We start from the raw sequence: 19,986 nt of genomic DNA on the forward strand, positions 1-19,986 counted from the left end.
TACGGACGTAGTCGCGCGAAATTGAATCTTTAAGTTACTGAAGTTGTGCAAACATTACGGCGGGAGTCACTACGTATGATATTGCTTGTAAACCAATAATTATTGCGAAATGTCTTTCCAAAAACTAGAAGACGTCTTCGTCTATGGGTTAGCGGACAAAATTCTCAGATTTGATCTGCAAAATGCAAAATGAAGCTCAACTTTATTCCCAGACTGGATGTTAACCATGTTTAAAGTACCATATAAATAAAACGCCGATAAAAAACGAAATTAAACTCAAGACTTTCAAAATTTCATTGTACTGAAGGGATAGTGGCGTTTATAATAAATATTACAAAGAAGTAGAAAATGACTTCCAACATTCTATTCACAAAAAAGGAATATATGTACTCACCTTTGCACACACAACGCAAAATGGCCGACTACGAACCGTCCCAGACGAAGACGATTACTCAGAGCCAGAGGAAAACCGTGATGCCTCGTCCCAGTCCTAATTGCATCACGTTCGCAGTCCGTTGTCTGTAGTCGCGCTATTAAAGACCCTAATATAGTAAAGACGGTTGTATTTATATAGTATTGAATTTTCCCCCTTTGCCAGCATGGTTATGCTGTGACCATTAACAGATTAGATTATGATAACCAATTGCCATTTGATTAACCATGATTTGACAGTCGTTATACCGTTGAAGCTGTTAATGCACAATGTTTGTGTGGTTGTTGTTAAGGCCTGATTCATACTAGCTCCTAAGAATGGCGAATCTGTTGTATAATTTTCCGGCGATGGACAAAGCTTTTTACGCACTGAGAATCCTTGATTCCTAGGACAGTGTGTAGCAGGCTTCAGTTCTAATCCAGCGATGAATGTTTGTTCGACAAAATAATCTCAGAAATCACTTCGAGAGTAAGTTCTTTGCAGATATTTAACTGCTAAGCCACGTAAACATTACCTAAACAGAAGTTTTCAATAGAGAGGAGCAAGATTTTGGAACAGCCTTCTCGAAAATATACGAAAACTATTATCATTTTCACAGTTTAGGAATGTTGTAAACGTATACTAGCTGTGCTTAAACTGATCTCGATCGAACACAGCAATCTTGTAAATTAGTGAAATTTTCATCTTTTGCAATTATATGTACTTAATAATATGTGTTTGATTGTACATTGATCATACATTAGAAAAGATAAATCACACGGGTAAAAATATTATTTTTTAAGGCTAAGCATAGCTTTAAATGAAAATTTTTCTCTCTTACCTTTGATGTGTCACTGATCACATATAATGTAACTTAAAATAATCTTGACCTTAAAAAACAGACTTGAATACAAACAGACTTGTTTCGCCTTAGTTATAGAAAATACGGCCTGCTTGGCTATGAAAGGAAAATCTAAATATCATTTTGTAATATAAACATCAATAAAAACATCAACATTCCATTTCCGAGGTGGACTTCAAAACAAAAACGCGATTGTAACAGATTCTTTATTGCTTCAAGTTACATTGTGAATAACATTGTAAAAAACGATTGAAATATAGTGTAAACCTGTAAGTTTACTTGGTGCACACAGCGCATGTCAGTTCCTGGCCTTGTACATAAGGCAAACATGGCAGAGAACCGCAGTGACTCTCAACGACATACAACAACCCCCCGTTCAAGTTACTCTGAGTTCCTTGAACAGCCTCAGGATCAGAATCAACACAAATGAATTGTGTTCGTTTATGACCGATGTGTTCAGACATTAGATAACCTCTGTACTCAAGAGTCCACCCAGATGGACAGACATTACGTGCAGGTATCATAAGATGGCTGGCACGATTCTCAGCTTCACAAACAGCGCACGTCGCATCTTGATCATGAAGGTTGTTTGGAAACAAAGACGCATGTACGTTCATTTCATATTCAACACCAAAAATGTAAGAAGAAACTTGGCTGCCAGCTTTTACCTTATCGTAGATTGGATCAAGAGGCATGCAGAGATAGTTTGAGCCACCACCGTTATGAGTATAGTGAGATCCACCCATGACACCTGAATTTAGGCAAAAATTGCTTGTAAGTGAAAATTTCAACCAATTCCAAAAACGTTACCTACACAATTATATACTTTTGTTTTGAAGAACGGCGGATATTCTCGCAGATCTAACTTTTTCGCTATGGGTGGGTTTAACGTATTGTGTTCATAGTGATTTGATTGGGCGTCAACGTACCTTTTACCCTTATCCTGCACAGGTGTGAGCAAATAATACGAAGCATTATTTACGAAATAATGTTTACGAAGCACAAAGCCAGCACAAACAGTGAACAATTAACTTAATTCAATTTACCGTGCCTCGATTTCGAGTTAACCCCACTGGAATTTTGACGTCATCATGCAACCCAATAATACAAAGCATGTTTAAAAAAAATACTTCGCTACTAACTGAGTGTGAAATTTATACGGCAAAATATCAATTAACCGAGTGAAAAAACCCACTTTGTTTTCTACAATATGACGGCAAATTTCAATTAAAGTGCAGAATTTACCACTGTTCATTGCTTGACTGTTTAGTTATAATGTTCCTGTTGGACGAATTTGTACCTGAATATATAAGAGTTGCTCCATTTGGGCATGTCTTTTTCCCCCATCTTGTGTACACTGTGCCTCCACTATTGCCTGGTGGGCCCGGAGCACCACGACTTCCAGGAGAACCGGTTCTGCCAGGTGGGCCTATAGAATTATGCAAATTTATTCGAAGTGAGAATTAGTTTCCACATATTGGCGCAGCTTTTTATAGAAAAAGTATTTCGGCCTTAGAGATGAATGACCAATGCTGCTGTTGGAAAGGTATACGGAATTTGAAATTTCGCTGTGTAGTCCCCGAGCCAGTGCGGAGCACCGTGCGAGGGTACTAATTCCACGCGGATATTTACACAAACGATTTGCAAATGCGAAATAAAAGTGGTCCGCCATTATGCAATGGGCTTCACGCCATGGACGGTCTTTTACGTTATGCGCATGCCCCAGTCTGAACTACTAAGCTCTTGACTGTTCGACACAAAAATTTGTATTTTCAAACGTCGCTGAGTAATTGTCATTTCGCAAAATTTTGATAAAATTTATCAATTTGTATTAGAATCCAGTCAATATTTCATTGCAAGAAAACGAGAAAACATACTATACCTGGAGCTATGCTGTCACGGCCATCTCGTCCTATAAGAAATAGAGTTGCACGATCTTTTAAGTATGAACTGAGAATTGGGGATTTTAGGTAAATGAATTATTTTTTTTCATTTTTTTTTCTGAAGAAATTAACAGGAAAAAACTAAATATAGCAGTGATTCACCTTATTTTAGAAAAATCCATAATTTTTCATTAAGATGCACAGCTGACTGACCTCAGCGTTTGTCTGAACTACGTAATTTATTAAGATCTCTTAATATTTTCAAATGCATCCTTTAGGCACGTACCGTCTCGTCCTGGTAAGCCACGTGCACAACCACCGTTTGTAGGATGATCGTTTTCATCATTTTGCCTGTTGCAAGAAGAAAATTATTTATGTCTGACTGATCGGGACTTAACCCATTCTATATAGCTCATCTATTCTGAACTACGACAAATATAATAAAATTATTTCATTTAACTGAAATGCCATCTTGCTTTCATTTGCAATTTAACTGTAAGATTATATTTCTTTAATTCCTTGCTCCCAATATTGACTGGGACTTAAAAAACTAGAGCTTGACATTATACAACTAATTTTGGCGAGAAATAATCGTCGTTCAATATGAAATTTTCTTTGAATTCTTATAATAATATTATCCGAAATAATGAAGATTTCTTTTAACATTTGACTATATAAAGTTCATGACTATATAAAGCATTAAACATGTATTATATAATTATAAGCAAATATATCTTATCGCAGAACTTTATACAGAAATAATATTATTCCAAATTATCGTATGTAATAATATGAATTCTTATTTCATTGCGAGAATTCTTACAAGTAAAATATAGGTAAAGCTTGCACAAGTGTCAGATCCATTATTATTTTAGGTTAACTATTTCTAGGCATGCAAATTTTTCAGGCCTAAATTTTGCCGCCCATGCACTGCTATAACCTCGGATCAAGAAGCAGTTTACAGCATATAGAAGAGGCCTTTGTGCATGAGTTCTGAGCACAATGATCCATGCACTGTGTGAGCAAAAAGTAGAGATTTTACGATTTTACGAGAGAGAATTTACGATTTACGAAACTCCAAAAACCTCCTTTGCGAGGTTGTGCTACTCGACGACACAAAGACACACCATACGCAAGACTAAAGGCGGATTTCCACATACAGCGAAATCGTTCGCTAGCGAAATATTTCCATATTTTCTTTTGAATTTAAACTGCATAAATAGATTAGTGCGACTTGACTGTTCTCAATTCAAAAGAAAATATGCAAATATTTCGCTAGCGAACAATTTCGCTGTAAGTGGAAATCCGCCTTAAAGGTGGATTTCCACTTACAGCGAAATCGTTCGCTAGCAAAATATTTGCATATTTTCTTTTGAATTTTAACAGCATAAATGAATTAGTGCGACTTGACTGTTCTGAATTCAAAAGAAAACATGCAAATATTTCGCTAACGAATGATTTCGCTGTAAGTGGAAATCCGCCTTAAAGCCAGTGGCGTCGCCAGCTTGATAAGGGGGGGGGACTTATTCATATATTCGTGTCTCACATTATTCATTTGTCTTCAAATTGATTGTGTTAACTTTTAACGGTCTGTGAACATGGATATATGAGTATGTCCACCACACTTATCGATGCTGGCGACGCCACTGACTAAAGTTCTGAATAAGACAGAAAAAAATTAGGCATTTTGGCGCCATAAATTTTAGCATTTTCGCAGTCTCTCGAGATTAGAAGCAACTGCAACTCGAGCGTTCTTCATAGGGCGTTCTGCATATTATTTGAAACTGAACGCTTGATAGTTCAAAAGTCCTGAACGCATGTATAATTTCCCTATATGTAGGCAAAATATGTAGGTAGCGATGTTGGGCATCGTAAATTCTCTCACATTAAATACATCGCAACCAGTTTGTGTTCTCAAGACCTTGTAGAAATGAAGAAACCAAGATATTTGTCATTTATATTAAAATGTATAGACTCACCCTGCTTCTACGGTGCTTTCAGCTAAGCTACAGCTCGCGTGGACGTGGCAAACTATCACTAGAATTGTGAGTAACGTTTTGGGACCAGCCATTCTGATGACAACGATTGAAATTTGGGAGCACAGACGCAGTTAGTTCGTTGTACCTTTTGTCGCCGTTTCCTCCTGAAAATGATGATGTTTAGTTCCCCTGGTTGCTTTTATAATGAAAAACAGGAATAAATTTTTTAAACAAAACAACGGAACAAACAAACTCATTGCCATGTAAACGCCACATTAATAGCCCTAAATTGAGGACCGAATACTATAGGGGTTCCAGATTTGTGAATGATTTGAGACCAAAATGTAATTAATATTGTCAAGAAAAGCAATGGCAAAAAATACAAATCTTGGACCTGCCGAATAGCAGCGTTCGAGTTTTTACTGCATGCATGCTTCTTCTGATTCTTTGTTCTCAGCAGTTTCCGTTTTTAATCCATATTAACGTTCTAACGGATCCTAAGGCTCACATCAGTACGATAGCACACCAGCTCTTACACTATATTTTTGCCCGCTGCCGATCGGTAGGGATGGAGACGGTATCCGAGCGAAACGATCGGGCTAGGGGTGAAACGGTGTTTCTTTTGAGTTTGCTGTTTTCGGCGCAGATAATAACTCTACGAACCATGCTATTTTAACGGTACCTCCTCCCTCCCGTGATCAACTGTCACACGTGAGTCACTGAAGTGAAACCGTGGAATAAACGATACGAACATCAAAGTACACACACACACAAAAAGAAGAAAAATACCTGTAAATGTGGCGATCATTAATGAATTTACCTTTACCCCAAACACCAATTCAACGACCAAAACGGGTGTGAAAAGAACTGTGCTCAATCCTGCAAAACAAACTAAAAAAAAAAAACAAAAAAAAAACCCCAACGAGATTAATAAGACGCTTCTCCCGTAGAGTTCACAACATCGCATGAAGTCGTTAGGGGAAAGGGAGGGATGGGTCACGCAAGCAACTAACAACTCGATCAGGCAAACTGGGCTCATATTTATACTCACCGGAGGGGGCAAGTAACCGCCCGGACCAGCGTCCTAAGACCCGAGACACTACGATACGAAGACCCGTATAACATTAACTTCCTTTATTATTTAATAATAAATACATTTAGAATAATATCCCCTCCATATTAGAATAATAATTCTCTCTCCCTTCACCTTATACCCATGGCGTACGATAGAGAAATAAAAGACTTGATTTTCTTCTACAAGGCGTTGTATGGATTTTATGATTTGGATGTCTCAAGTTATGTGTCATTCGTTGGTCATAGTAGAACTCGTAACTGTAATAACCCTTCGCTTCTACTAAAAGTTCCGTCATGCAGAACCAACACCTTCAAGTCCTCCTATTTCAACCGAATTGTCCCCCTTTGGAATCGTGTTTGTAAAGTAGGCTTGCCTAGTGATCTTCACAGTCTGTCTTCGTTCAAAAAATTTTTGTCGAAAACTTACTTAAATTTGCTAATCTCTAGTTTTGAGGTTGACATGACTTGCACTTGGTCATTACATCGTAGTTGTTTCTGTCACCAGGACTTGTCTGTTGCGTAATTTAACAATTGCAACGTGCTTATGTGTCTAGATGTGTGTGTTTTGTGTAATACTGTAGCTGCATGTTAAATACGGGAGAGTTGCCTCGCATGGGTCTAAAGGTCCCGTTCGCACTCTTGCCGCTTGGGTATTGTTATCCAATAAAGTTGTAAAATTAATAATTCTTTTATTTTGAGATTGTAATATACCTTGTAATTCAAATTAGGTCATGACTTTATTGCATGAACTCACTGGCGCGACGCTAACAGTTCTCGTTAAAAAATAATGAGTTTTGCTTCTCAACATTTGGAAGTTTGATGGGTTAACTCCTAATCTTAACATAATAGACCAAATGGAGATATAATTTTGTAATATTTTTGATAAAATTGGGGATTAACGCAACTTATAAAATGCTAAATAAGCCTACAAAAATTTAAAATTTGCTACAGATTTAAGGACATGTTGAAGGTCATGGTGCTTGAGTTGTAAATTTAAAAATTGTTATCATTATTTGTAAAGCGTATTGGTAATAAAAGTCATTTTTGGGTATAGCAACATATTTTACTGTCATGCATCAAGCACAAAAATGCTTATTTCAAACATTTATACATTTGTGGGTCCTAAAAGGTTGCTTATAGGCATTCAAACTCTAGCTATTACATTGTTATGGGTGATTTCATTGGTTTTGGGTTTTTTTGGACACCCTGCAGTTCTTGCTCGATGACTTTCTCAAAGTCTGATCCCATACAGTGGTAGTCCATGCAGGGTTGAATAAATTAGACAGACGACTCATTTTAAATTCAAAACAACCTGTTGATTATGAATTCTTTATGAATTCTATTTTTTAATAAGCTGTAATAAATTTTTCTGCCTTACTCTGGATCCGCCACCGAACCCAAATTATGTATAGCTTCGCATAAAATCAACACATTGCAGCTATTTTAGCTTGATGACAGATTTTTCTGATGGTCATTAATTTGCCCTCAAGAAATATTGGCTCCGTCTCATATACAAACACGACATTGTCACAAATCACCGTCACAAGTTATAATTAAACTTACCAGGCATGCAAAATATCGCATTTCCCCTTGACACACTTCCCCTAGCGTTTCATGCACGACATATAGAGAATTGAAGATGGAAACTCTGAAAGTCATGTGTCAAAGCTAATCCACATTTCATTGTTCTCAACAAGTTATTATACTTAGTTCATGGCCGTTTAAAGCAGTGTTTACACTAGAGACCTATACCTGACCTAAGACCTAACTTAAGCAGTTAGTCTTGTAGTGTAAACGCACTAGGACTGACCTAAGACCGACCTAGGACCAACCTAAGACAATGATTGCAGGCCAAGCATTAGAGGTGGCCTGAAAACATGGTATTAGGTAAGTCCTAGGTAAGTCTCAGGTCAGTCTGGCGGTGTAAACACATTTTCAGTGACCCAAGTGTGATCGAAGCTAATTTTCATGACAACAAACGTAAATTCGAGTCTTTGATGTCAGCATTTAGCGGTCTTGGAATTTTAGCGCGATTTTGCGAGAATTAGGGGGAAATTCAGAGTTTATAATTAGCTACAAGGCGAATTTCAGAAATTGCCGATAAATTATATCATATATTTTTTAATTTTGCATGAAATCGTTGTTTGCTAGTAATCCCAGTAATCACTGCTTTTACGGGCTTTGTAGTTAGTACGAAATAAACAAACAAAGAACTGCAAGCTCATTTTAATACTCTTCTCCAAGTACTTTATGTTGCGTGTATGTATATAAGTCCCGTTAGGTAAACCTTTTGAAAACTTATATACATAAAAAAGAAAACAGTCGGGCATATAAATATACTGTGCATGGTCGGATTTCTTATCGTTAAAACACTGCAAAATACAAATGCTTGGATGAGAATCCTCACTCATATTTCAAACACTTCAAGATCAAAAGTATTAATCCATGCAATTTCTACAATTTCTTGAATAAACAGACGAATATCATTAAAGCCTAAATGCCCTGTCATAAACAACAGCTTTAATCGCAAAATACGTCAAGCACATAAAATTACGACGCACCACGAAATCCGAAGGCGAAAACACGAAAGCGAGGCAAATACCAAACAAAAATTTAAAAAAATTCAGCTGTCACGGTTAATAAGGATTCTTCTTCGTTGAACGCAATTTTCATTCAGTGCAAAATGTCGTGCATCGATTTTTTGCAATCGCTTTCCTCTCAAATATTCCCAGTCGAGCTCAACTAATAGGATTAATTCCGTCTGATTGTCAATATTTCAAAGGAAAGGGATCGCAAAAAGTCGATCGCGATACTTCACACTGAATGGAAATCCACCATAATAGGTGTTTATTTTCGATGGTAATGCCTGTGAGTTGGTGGATCAATCATTAACGATTTTGTGGTATTTCTCATGATGTAGGCAATATAACTAGGGAGCAGCGGCCTCTTCAAACAACTTCGAATCAAATGTGGTATAACAACCGCCCTAAATGACCTAAGGCTTTCGTCATGGGAGTTAGTCCTACAATATATTATAATATGAACTGTCTGGAAGTTGGAAAATACAGACCATGAAAATCGTAGCATTAGAATAAATGTGAACTGAGGCTCAGTTGTCGAAACCCTGTAAGGTTTACTTTCAAATGTGATTTAACGTTCACAGAAAATTCTAATTACTAACATCGAATATTTCTTACTTCATCGAATATTTCTGCTACTGTGCTATTATACAGACGTAGTTGACGAAAGCAAGCGTGGTCAGAGTCGAAACTAGCCGATAATTCGGTGGGTAAATATCCATGTAGAACTTTATTCTGTTCTAGAACAGCCGGTCGGGCATATAAATATGCTGTGGTCGGATTTTTTATGGTTAAAACGCTGCAAGATACAAATGCTTGGACAAAACCTTTTTCTTAAAACTTAACCCAACAATGTTTTCTATACATAGGACTATCTGTAGTTAATATTTTTGTGCTATATTATTGAAAGCATTCTGGGCCGTAGACTGGAAATTGTATTTAGACAATCTGTCTTTATAAACTTCAAAGTTTTAAAAGTACAGTCTAAATTAAATTACGTATTAACGTGATATCGTTAAACGTTTTCACAAATAATTATATAGAATATAAAAGTGGCACGATTTCTAAAACATTAAAACTTCGAATTTCTCGCAGCACACCAGTCGCATTATGATTTAATTTCTCTTCAAAGCTCGTTCAGGTCTATAATTGTTTGGAGTAACCGGTGCAGAAACTCCTCAAACTTTAGCAAGGAAGAGTAAATAATAACTTAGCTTGGAAACCCTCTTTTTTAAAACTCAACCGAACAATGTTTTTCATTCATTATCTGTCGATCTGTATACAAAGTCATATGTAAATATTTTTGTGGAAAATTATTTCATAATCATTCTGGGCTGTAGATCATATACACTAGAAATTGCATTTACACCACCTGTCGTTATAAACCTGTCTATACCTCCATGCATGTTAATTGAAATGTGATTCTAAAAATTCGAATGATATCCCTTGTCCTAAAAATATGCGAAACAGAATTTTGAAAGGAACGATCGAAATTGAATTATTATAATGATTTATAATTGTTTTAAATGAAAATATATGGTCGAATACCTGTACATTCTTGGAGCACTACAACTTCGAATTTCAGTTTTTTCAAAAATCGTTTTCAGGAATTTTTATGGAAATAACAAGAGCGACATTATTTATTAAATATGACTAGTCCTCGTACAGGTTTGAATTGTTTTGATGCACCAGAGCGGAAACTCGTCCAGAAAAAATACATTGGGGAAATAGGCGATGAAACATAAAGTTTTCTTGCTGGGTTAACGAACAACAAGGCCATCTCCCATAAGAAGGAAGCAAAAATTAAGTTAAAATCGTAAGTTAAAATCTTTTATATACCGTATAAGCTAGATTCACCTACGTCACTAGAGCTAAGGGATGCATTCTCGTAACATCTTTTAGGAATCGAAAAGTATAGCAAAATGTTGAAGCTTTAGTTCAGCATCGCAATCGTGGTCGGAATTGCTGTCCAAGAAAACAAGGGTGGATAAAAGTGTTTTATACGCTTCGCATATGTATACAACCATTTGTAATAACAAAAAGATATATCAATTTTTGCCTATAACAAGCCAGTAACGGAATTAGATTGTGATCAGAAGTACGAACTCGCAAACTTTGCTACACGTGCCGGATATGGAATAGAAACCATGAAAATTTACTTCCTGCGTGGGCCCCGAGTAAAAACCACATTTTCCTACACTTGTCGAATATAATATTGCAAAGTGCTTAAAGCCCGTTTCACAGTTCGCTTGAAATAGCTAAAACCTAAAATGTATGTGTAAAAGGGGCGTAGGCTGTAGGTTCGTTAGATCAAAGGCATTGCTTCGATGGTGGGGTATTCTATACACTGTAAAAAATGAATGGTTGAAACAACCAAAAAAAAAAGGTTCTCCTGGATGCAACCAGGACAACCAATTAAAATTTGGTTATTTTATTACCAAATTCATTTTGGTTAAAATTACCAATATTAATATTGGTTGAATCTACCAATATTTAATAGGTTGATGTAACCTATATTGAATTTGGTTAATGTAACCAATGTGCAATGGTTTTTTTGACCAATTATTTTAACCAATTAAAGATTGGTTAAATTATCCTGAAATTCAGAGCACTTCAAATCAAATTTTGTCAAAACACACATATATATTATAAAAGATCTAATATAATAAATAAATTATCCTAATGGTTATTTGCATACATATATACAAATTACTACATTCAAACACTTATCTTACTAGGATTCATCTATCTATACTTAAGTCATTTCCAGGTTCTCAAAGCTGCGGTAAAAAGTTTTTAACTCCAATTGGAATGTTCGTTTTTCCGTCTGTTTGTAGTAATATCTGGTCCAGAAGAAGGAACACATTCTTTGTCTACCCACCTCCATCTTTAGGGTTCTCTGCGTTGGATACATACAATGCAGTCAGCAAACACACAACAGCATTTAAGATGGAAAACTGCTTAAACTTTATTGCTACCATGCCTTCAGCCAAAAGGTCTAGTGAATGGATGTCACCAAGAGATCCAGTTAATAGCAACTTCGGGAATGTTCTTTTTTTTACAATGGTCTAAATTTCAACACCACTGTCATCCTAAAATAAAATTTAAAAATTATAAAACTTTATATTCCTAAGCTTGGAAATAAAACATTTACATATGCGAAAAATCCTGGGACACAAAAGAGCAAGACCCTACACTTGACAAGCAGCCACTTGGGCATATTTTTAGTTCTTATGGAGTAACTCTTGAACTATAGTTTAATATTTACAGGGACAATTTCCCAAAATAATTGTCCAGGGTTTTCTCTGCCTCAACTGATGCAGCGGGGCAGTGTAGATGCAATGGTTTTCAATTTCTATTAAATAAGTTTGATTACAAGATTCAGCAGGCAACATAATAAATGTGATTTGCATAGTTCAACATTGTATATTATATACATATATATCTGTAGATACCTTTTTCTAGTTCGGGTGACAATCCTCTAATAGACCAATAATTTGTTGGACATCTTTGTTCTTCTTCTTTTCCAGAGCAGCCAGCATTGATGGCTTCTTTGAATCAATGTTTGGGCATCTTAAACATGTGCATCGAAATGATGCTCTACACACAGAAAAAGTAAAAGTCAACAATTAGCTAAACCAAGATATGTATATAAGATATATTAACTTCCACAAATAGTTACTAACAATTACTACTTACCACATATACTCTTAACTTTCTCTGGGTCGAGTTGGGGTTTTGCATCCTTTTCTTTAAAGACATTTGAAAGTTTCCCAGGGATGGAATGAGAGCAAAGTTGTTCTTGCATCCTCGACATGCCCATAATTGCATAAACCAAATTTTGACCTTTGGTTAATATGTTTGGATATAAGAAAATCTGTAAATTTTAACAGTAAATATGAAATTTAAACATTTGACACCTTATTCATTCTTAGCATGATGCCATGATATAGCTATAGAATTCATAAATGTACTGCAAAAGCATTGACAGAAATTGTAATGGCTCTATTTATAATGATATAAATAAAAGGTATATTATATTATCTATATGATTCACCAGAAGTAGGATTTGCAGTTGTTGAGTTTTGACAGCATAAATACAATAATACTTGCCATTTCTGATTCAGCATCAGAATTTGAGGATTTCTGATTCAGCATCAGTCACAAGAATCTTGCACTTAAAGGTGATCTTGAAGCCTTGATGGAGTGAATAAAGTAATCTTTTAAATGACTCAGTGCATGGTTATATATAGAGGGCATTTCATATTTAATTAATACTAGTAGGCATGTGACAGCTAGACAAAGTTTTGAAAAAGTGTCCAGCAGCCATACAAAGTCTGATCTGAAAAAATAGTCAATATTTTAAATATAAACATATACTATATACAAACACACTCACCACTGAATTATAATACTTTAGCTGTACACATGTTGTTGTTGAAATTGTAGATAGTTGAATGGAACCTTTGATTATTTTCTTATCAACTTTAGAAATTCCACATGGCCATGACACAATTACTTCTTCCTCGCGATCACAGTCAGTATTCACAAATAATCCGGATCTCCTCGCATATTAATCCAGCGTGTTTCACCAATTTCGCATGACTACTCATTGACAAATTCAAATAACGCGTATTTTATGTTAAAATACGAAAGAAAAACTCACTAAATTCTACTATAAAACCTTGAACTGATGACAAAGAGTCAAAGACGCGCTCAAAATTTGAAAATAAAGCGTGTCGGTTATACAAGTCCCACATAACCTTGCGGTCCTTTTTGGGCAAAACGCCCGCCACCTAACCTGCGAACAGGTATATTATGAAAACAGTTTACAGATAAGTGTGAAATATGTGTGATTTGTCCTTACAAAACGAGTGATTTTTGCTGAGAATTTTAACTTTAAGATTTAATATTCTTTTGGATTTGTAAATTCTATAGAATACGGCAATGGAATTCTATATAGCATAAGATCATACGAAGTCCTATAGAATATTCTATAGCCATAGGATTTAGAATGTGCTATAGCATTCTAGCATATTCTATTGGATTCAATAGAACATAGAACCAGAGGTCTACAAATATACCCCATTGACCACAAAGATTAATTGGTCAATTTAACCAAATTTTATTTGTTGCTACTAAATATATTTGGTTGTTTTTACCAATATGAGCTTTCATATCCATTTTACCAATTTTTTATTGGTTATTTCTACCATTTTAATTTGGTTTTAACCAATTTAATTGGTTGAAACAACCATTTTATATGGTTGCAACCTTTTTTTTTGGTCATTTCAACCATTCAGTTTTTACAGTGTAGTTGTTCCGCGTGGCGTCTTCTTCTAACTGACAACTTCGGATCAAATGTGATCTAACAACCGCCCTAAATGACCTAAGGCCTTTGTCATGGGAGTTAGTCCTACAGTATATATGCTAAACAATTGAATGCGGTCTTTGCACTGCTAAGTGTTGTTTGTTGAAGGAAATATGGACTTCAAGTTGTGCGACTACCGACAACGGAAGGACTACGGTTGACCGCATGTTTCCTGTACCCGAAGCCCTAGGATGAGTACGGACGTAGTCGAAAATTGAATACTTAAGTTGTGCAAACACTACGGAGTACACTATGTACGATTTTGCCTGTAAACCGATATTGCGAAATGTCTTTCCAAAAAGTACGAGACGTCGTCGTCTATGGGTTAGCAGACGGAATTCTCAGATTTGATCTGCAAAATGCAAAATGAAGCTCCAGACTGGATGTTGACGATGTTTAAAGTACCATAAAAATAGAATGGCCTTATATAATTTTTTAATAACAAAGGAAATTAAACCCAAGACTTTCAAAATTTCGTCATAAAGGGATCGTGGCGTTTATAATAAATATTAAAAAGAAGTATAAAATGACTTCCAACTTTTTATTCACAAAAAAAGATTATGTACTCACCTTTGCACGCACAACGCAAAATGGCCGACTACGAACCGTCCCAGACGAAGATGATGACTCAGAGTAAAACCCTGACGCCTTGTCCCAGTCCTAATTGCCTCACGTTCGCAGTCCGTTGTCTGTAGTCGCGCAACTTAAAAACCCTACTATAGTAAAGACGGTTGTATTTATGGTATTGAATTTTCCTCCTTTGCCAGCATGGTTATGCTGTGACCATTAGCAGATTAGATTATGATAACCAATTGCCATTTGATTAACCATGATTTGACAGTCGTTATACCGTTGAAACTGTTAATGCGCAAGGCGGTTTGTGTGTTTTTTAAACGCCTGATTCATACTAGCTCCTATAAGAATGGCGGATCTCTTCTATTACTTTCCGATGGACAAATGATTTGGGGCACTGAGAATTCCAGATTCTTAGGACCAGTGTGAAGCATGCTTCAGTTCTAATCTCGCCATGAATGTTCGTTCGACAAAATAATCTCAGAAATGACTTCGAGAGTAAGTCCTTTGCAGATGTTTAACTGCTAAGCCACGTAATAATTACTTAAAAAAAGCATTCATTACAGAGGAGCAAGATTGTGGAACAGCCTTCGCGAAAACATACGAAAACTATTATCATCTTCACAGTTTAGAAAGTTTGTAAACGTATACTAGCTGTGCTTAATTAAACTGGTCTCGATCAAACACAGCAATCTTGTAAATTAGTGAAATTTTCATCTTTTGTAATTATATGTACTTGATAATAATTATGTGTTAGACTTGATTATACGTGTTTCATTGTACATTGATTATACATTAGACAAAATAAATCAAACGGCTAAGAATATTCTATTTTAGGGAGAAATATTGCTTAATTTAAATGAAAATATTTCTGTCTTACCTTTGATGTGTCACTGATCACATATAATGTAGCTTAAAATAATCATGACCTTAAAAACAGACGAGGTTGACGTCAAAACAAAAACGCGATTGTAACAGCTTCTTTATTGCTTCATGTTACATTGTGAACAACATTGTAAAAAACAATTGAAATACAGTGTATACGAGTACTGTAAGTTTACTTGGTGCACACAGCGCATGTCAATTCATTGCCTTGTACATAAGGCAAACATGGCAGAGAACCGCAGTGACTCTCCACGACGTACAACAACCCCCCGTTCAAGTTACTCTGAGTTCCTTGAACAGCGTCAGGATTAGAATCAACGCAAATGAATTCTGTTCGTTTATGACTGATATGATCAGACATTAGATAACCTTTGTACTCAAGAGTCCACCCAGATGGACATACGTTACGTGCAGGTATCATAAGCTGGCTGCCACGATTCTCAGCTTCACAAACAGCGCACGTAGCTTCGTGATCATGAAGGTTGTTTGGAAAAAGAGGCCCATGTAGGTTCATTTCATATTCTACACCATATAGATAAGAATAACCTTGGTTGCCAGCTTTTACTTTCTCGTAGATTGGATCAAGAGGCATGCAGAGATAGTTTGAGCCACCACCGCCATGTGTATAGTGAGATCCACCCATAACACCTGTATTTAGGCAAAAATTGCTTTCAAGAGAAAATTTCAACCAATTTCAAAAACGTTAAATACACAATTATATGCTTTTGTTTTGAAGAACGTCGGATGTTCTCACAGATACCACTTTTTCCTCATTCGTGGGTTTCACGTATTTTATTTTCATAGTGATTTGATTGGCGGTCAACGTACCTTTTACCCTTATCCTGCACAAGTGTGAGCAAATAATACGATTAATATTATTTACGAAATAATGTTTACGAAGCACAAAGCCAGCACAAACAGTGAACAATTAACTCACTCCAATTTACCGTGCCTCGATTTCGAGTTAACCCCACTGGAATTTTGACGTCATCATGCAACCCAATAATACAAAGCATGTTTAAAAAAAATACTTCGCTACTAACTGAGTGTGAAATTTATACGGCAAAATATCAATTAACCGAGTGAAAAAAACCACTTTGTTTTCTACAATATGACGGCAAATTTCAATTAAAGTGCAGAATTTACCACTGTTCATTGCTTGACTGTTTAGTTATAATGTCCCTGATGCACGAATTTGTACCTGAGTATATCAGAGTTGCTCCATTTGGGCATGTCTTTTTTCCCCATCTTGTGTACACTGTGCCTCCACTATTGCCTGGTGCGCCCGGAGCACCACGAGATCCAGGAGAACCGGGTCTGCCAGGTGGGCCTATAGAATTATGCAAATTTATTCGAAGTGAGAATTAGTTTCTACATATTGGCGCAGCTTTTTATAGAAAAAGTATTTCGGCCTTAGAAATGAATAACCAATGCTGCTGTTGTAAAGGTATACGGAATTTGAAATTTGGCCGTGTAATCCCCGAGCCGGTGCGGAGCACCGTGCGAGGGTACTAATTCCACTCGGATATTTACACCCACGATTTGCAAATGCGAAATAAAAGTGGTCCGCCATTATGCAATGGACTTCACGCCATGGACGGTCTTCTACGTTATGCGCATGCCCCAGTCTGAACTACTAAGCTCTTGATTGTTGAGACAAAAATTTGTATTTTCAAACGTCGCTAAGTAACTGTCATTTCGCAAAATTTTGATAAATTTATCAATTTGTATTAGAATCTAGTCAATATTTCATTGCAAGAAAACGAGAAAACATGCTGTACCTGGAGCTATGCTGTCACGGCCATCTCGTCCTATGAGAAATAGAATTGCACGATCTTATAAGTATGAACTGAGAATTGGGGATATTTAGGTAAATGAATTATTTTTTTTTATTTTTTTCTGAAGAAATCAACAGGAAAAAACTAAAATATAGAAGTGATTCACTTTATTTTAGAAAAATCCATAATTTTTCATCAAGATGCACAGCTGACTAACCTCAGCGTTTATCTGAACTACACAATTTATTAAAATCCCGTAATATTTTCAAATTTATCCTTTAGGCACGTACCGTCTCGTCCTGGTAACCCACGTGCACAACCTCCGTTTGTAGGATGATCGTTTTTATCATTTTGCCTGTTGCAAGAAAGATATGATATATGTCTGACTGATCGGGACTTAACCCATTCTATATAGCTCATCTACTCTGAACTACGACAGATATAATAAAATTATTTCATTTAACTGAATTGCCATCTTGCTTTCATTCGCAAATTTAACTGTAAGATTATTTCTTTTTTAATTTCTTGCCCCCAATATTGACTGAGACTTAAAAAACTAGAGCTTGACATTACACAACTAATTTTGGCGAGAAATGATTGTCGTTCAATGTGAAATTTTCTTTGAATTCTTATAATAATATTATCCGAAATAATGAAGATTTGTTTTAACATTTGACTATAAAGTTTAGCATTTTTAAACATGTATTATAAGCAAATATATCTTATCGCAGAACTTTATAGTGAAATAATATTATTCCAAGTTATTGTATGTATAATATGAATTCGCATTTTATTGCGAAAATTCTTACAGGTAAAACATAGGTAAAGCTTGCACAAGTGTCAAATCCATTATTATTTTAGGTTCACTATTTCTAGGCATGCAAATTTTTCAGGCCTAAATTTTGCCACCCATGCACTGCTATATAACTTCGGTCAAGAAGCCGTTTAGCATAGATGCCCCTGTGCAAAATATGTATGTAGCGATATTGGGCATCGTAAATTCTCTCACATTAAAAAAATACTTTGCAACCGTTTCTGTCCTCAAGACCTTGTAGAAATGAAAAAACCAGGATATTTGTCATTTATATTAAAATGAACAGACTCACCCTGCTTCTACGGCACTTTCAGCTAAGCTACAGCTCGCGTGGACGTGGCAAACTATCACTAGAATTGTGAGTAACGTTTTGGGACCAGCCATTCTGATGACAACGATTGAAATTTGGGAGCACAGACGCAGTTAGTTTGTTGCACCTTTCTTCGCGACGTTTCCCCCTGAAAATGATAGTGTTTAGTTCCCCTGGTTGCTTTTATAATGAAAAACACGAATAAATTAAACAAAATAACGGAACAAACAAACTCATTGCCATGCATACGCCATATTAATAGCCCTAAATTGAGGACCGAATACTATAGGGGTTCCAGATTTGTGAATGATTTGAGGCCAAAATGTAATTAATATTGTCAAGAAAACTAATGGCAAAGAAATACAAATCTTGGACCTGCCGAATGCCAGCGTTCGAGTTTTTTTTGAGGTTGTAATATACCTTGTAATTCAAATTAGGTCATGATTTTATTGCATGAACTCACTGGCGCGACGCTAACAGTTCTCGTTAAAAAATAATAGACTTTCTACTTTTCAACATTTGGAAGGTCGATGGGTTAACTCCTAATCTTAACATAATAGACCAAATGGAGATATAATTTTGTAATTTGTTCGATAAAATTGAGCGTGTAAGACACAGAAAAGAAATCACGTATCTCCATTCGGCGAATTAGAAAACATGACGAGGATCAGGCAAAAGTAAAAGTCACACAAATAAACGCTTTCTTTTTTGAAAATATATATAATGGGCTTTCTGTACACTTGATTTGGCTCCTACTAGATTTATTATTGAGCAGAAGTTAATGTTGATCACACTTTGGATTATTTTGCCAAATCCTGTGGTGTGGAAATCGAATGACGAAAAAGTACAACAAATTACACCATGTAAGTAAATTACGACGAATTATATCATAATTATGACAGCCAGCCTTAAACCCGGTTTTCCACTTGCGATATTTTACGCGCGAAGCGACATTTTACTTACGTCCCTTCATGATATTTACTAACAATATTTACAATTTAAAAATATGGATATATAACAATATTTAAATAATTAAATGTGCATCTCAATCACCATGACCTTCGACATGTCCCCTTTCTCTAGCAACACAAAGCATTTAGTATTTTACTGAGTTGCATTAAATCCCCACGGGCTGAAATTCGTGAACACGGCATTCAAATTTAAACAATGAGTGATTTAAATAGTTTTCGGTTTTTTTGAGACACCCTGTATAGCTCTTAGTGTGCTGAGAGGTAATCAGTTGAGATTTCATTGTTCATTCGTGCTGAACGAACAACAAAATGACATCTCCATTTGGTCATTATGGATTGTTATAATTGAGTATTTTTTGGAACCGGTTCTCTTTATTGAATTTTACCCACGATTAGCATAATGAATATTGTATATATAGTTGGTGTAATGAAGTCCTTGTTATTCAAATAAATCATAGCTAAACGTCGTAATTATCTCATTGGCGCCACGCAAAT

At 35.9% G+C, this 19,986-nt stretch overlaps 2 protein-coding genes and 1 long non-coding RNA gene across 3 annotated transcripts; all 3 read right to left on the reverse strand.

Annotated features, from left to right (window-relative positions):
- Positions 1-1,466: 1,466 nt before the first annotated feature.
- On the reverse strand, positions 1,467-5,295 carry LOC114533988 (short-chain collagen C4-like). The gene is made up of 5 exons (XM_028555626.1): positions 5,137-5,295; positions 3,444-3,508; positions 3,157-3,186; positions 2,575-2,703; positions 1,467-2,025 (listed from the first exon to the last, which is right to left on the reverse strand). The coding sequence occupies exons 1-5, from the start codon at positions 5,226-5,228 to the stop codon at positions 1,550-1,552; spliced, it is 792 nt and encodes a 263-aa protein (XP_028411427.1). The 5' UTR covers positions 5,229-5,295; the 3' UTR covers positions 1,467-1,549.
- Positions 5,296-11,162: 5,867 nt separating this feature from the next.
- On the reverse strand, positions 11,163-12,739 carry LOC114533990. Its single transcript, XR_003688106.1, has 3 exons — positions 12,489-12,739; positions 12,245-12,389; positions 11,163-11,881 (listed from the first exon to the last, which is right to left on the reverse strand). It is a non-coding gene; the product is annotated as an uncharacterized LOC114533990 (long non-coding RNA).
- A 3,014-nt stretch (positions 12,740-15,753) lies between these two features.
- Positions 15,754-18,673, reverse strand: LOC114533989 (collagen alpha-3(IV) chain-like). The gene is made up of 5 exons (XM_028555627.1): positions 18,503-18,673; positions 17,687-17,751; positions 17,400-17,429; positions 16,820-16,948; positions 15,754-16,266 (listed from the first exon to the last, which is right to left on the reverse strand). The coding sequence occupies exons 1-5, from the start codon at positions 18,592-18,594 to the stop codon at positions 15,791-15,793; spliced, it is 792 nt and encodes a 263-aa protein (XP_028411428.1). The 5' UTR covers positions 18,595-18,673; the 3' UTR covers positions 15,754-15,790.
- Between the last annotated feature and the right edge of the window lie 1,313 nt (positions 18,674-19,986).

Source organism: Dendronephthya gigantea, unplaced genomic scaffold (genome assembly GCF_004324835.1).
Source record: "Dendronephthya gigantea isolate DGI-Jeju-01 unplaced genomic scaffold, DenGig_1.0 000096F, whole genome shotgun sequence".
Lineage (NCBI taxonomy): Eukaryota > Metazoa > Cnidaria > Anthozoa > Malacalcyonacea > Nephtheidae > Dendronephthya > Dendronephthya gigantea.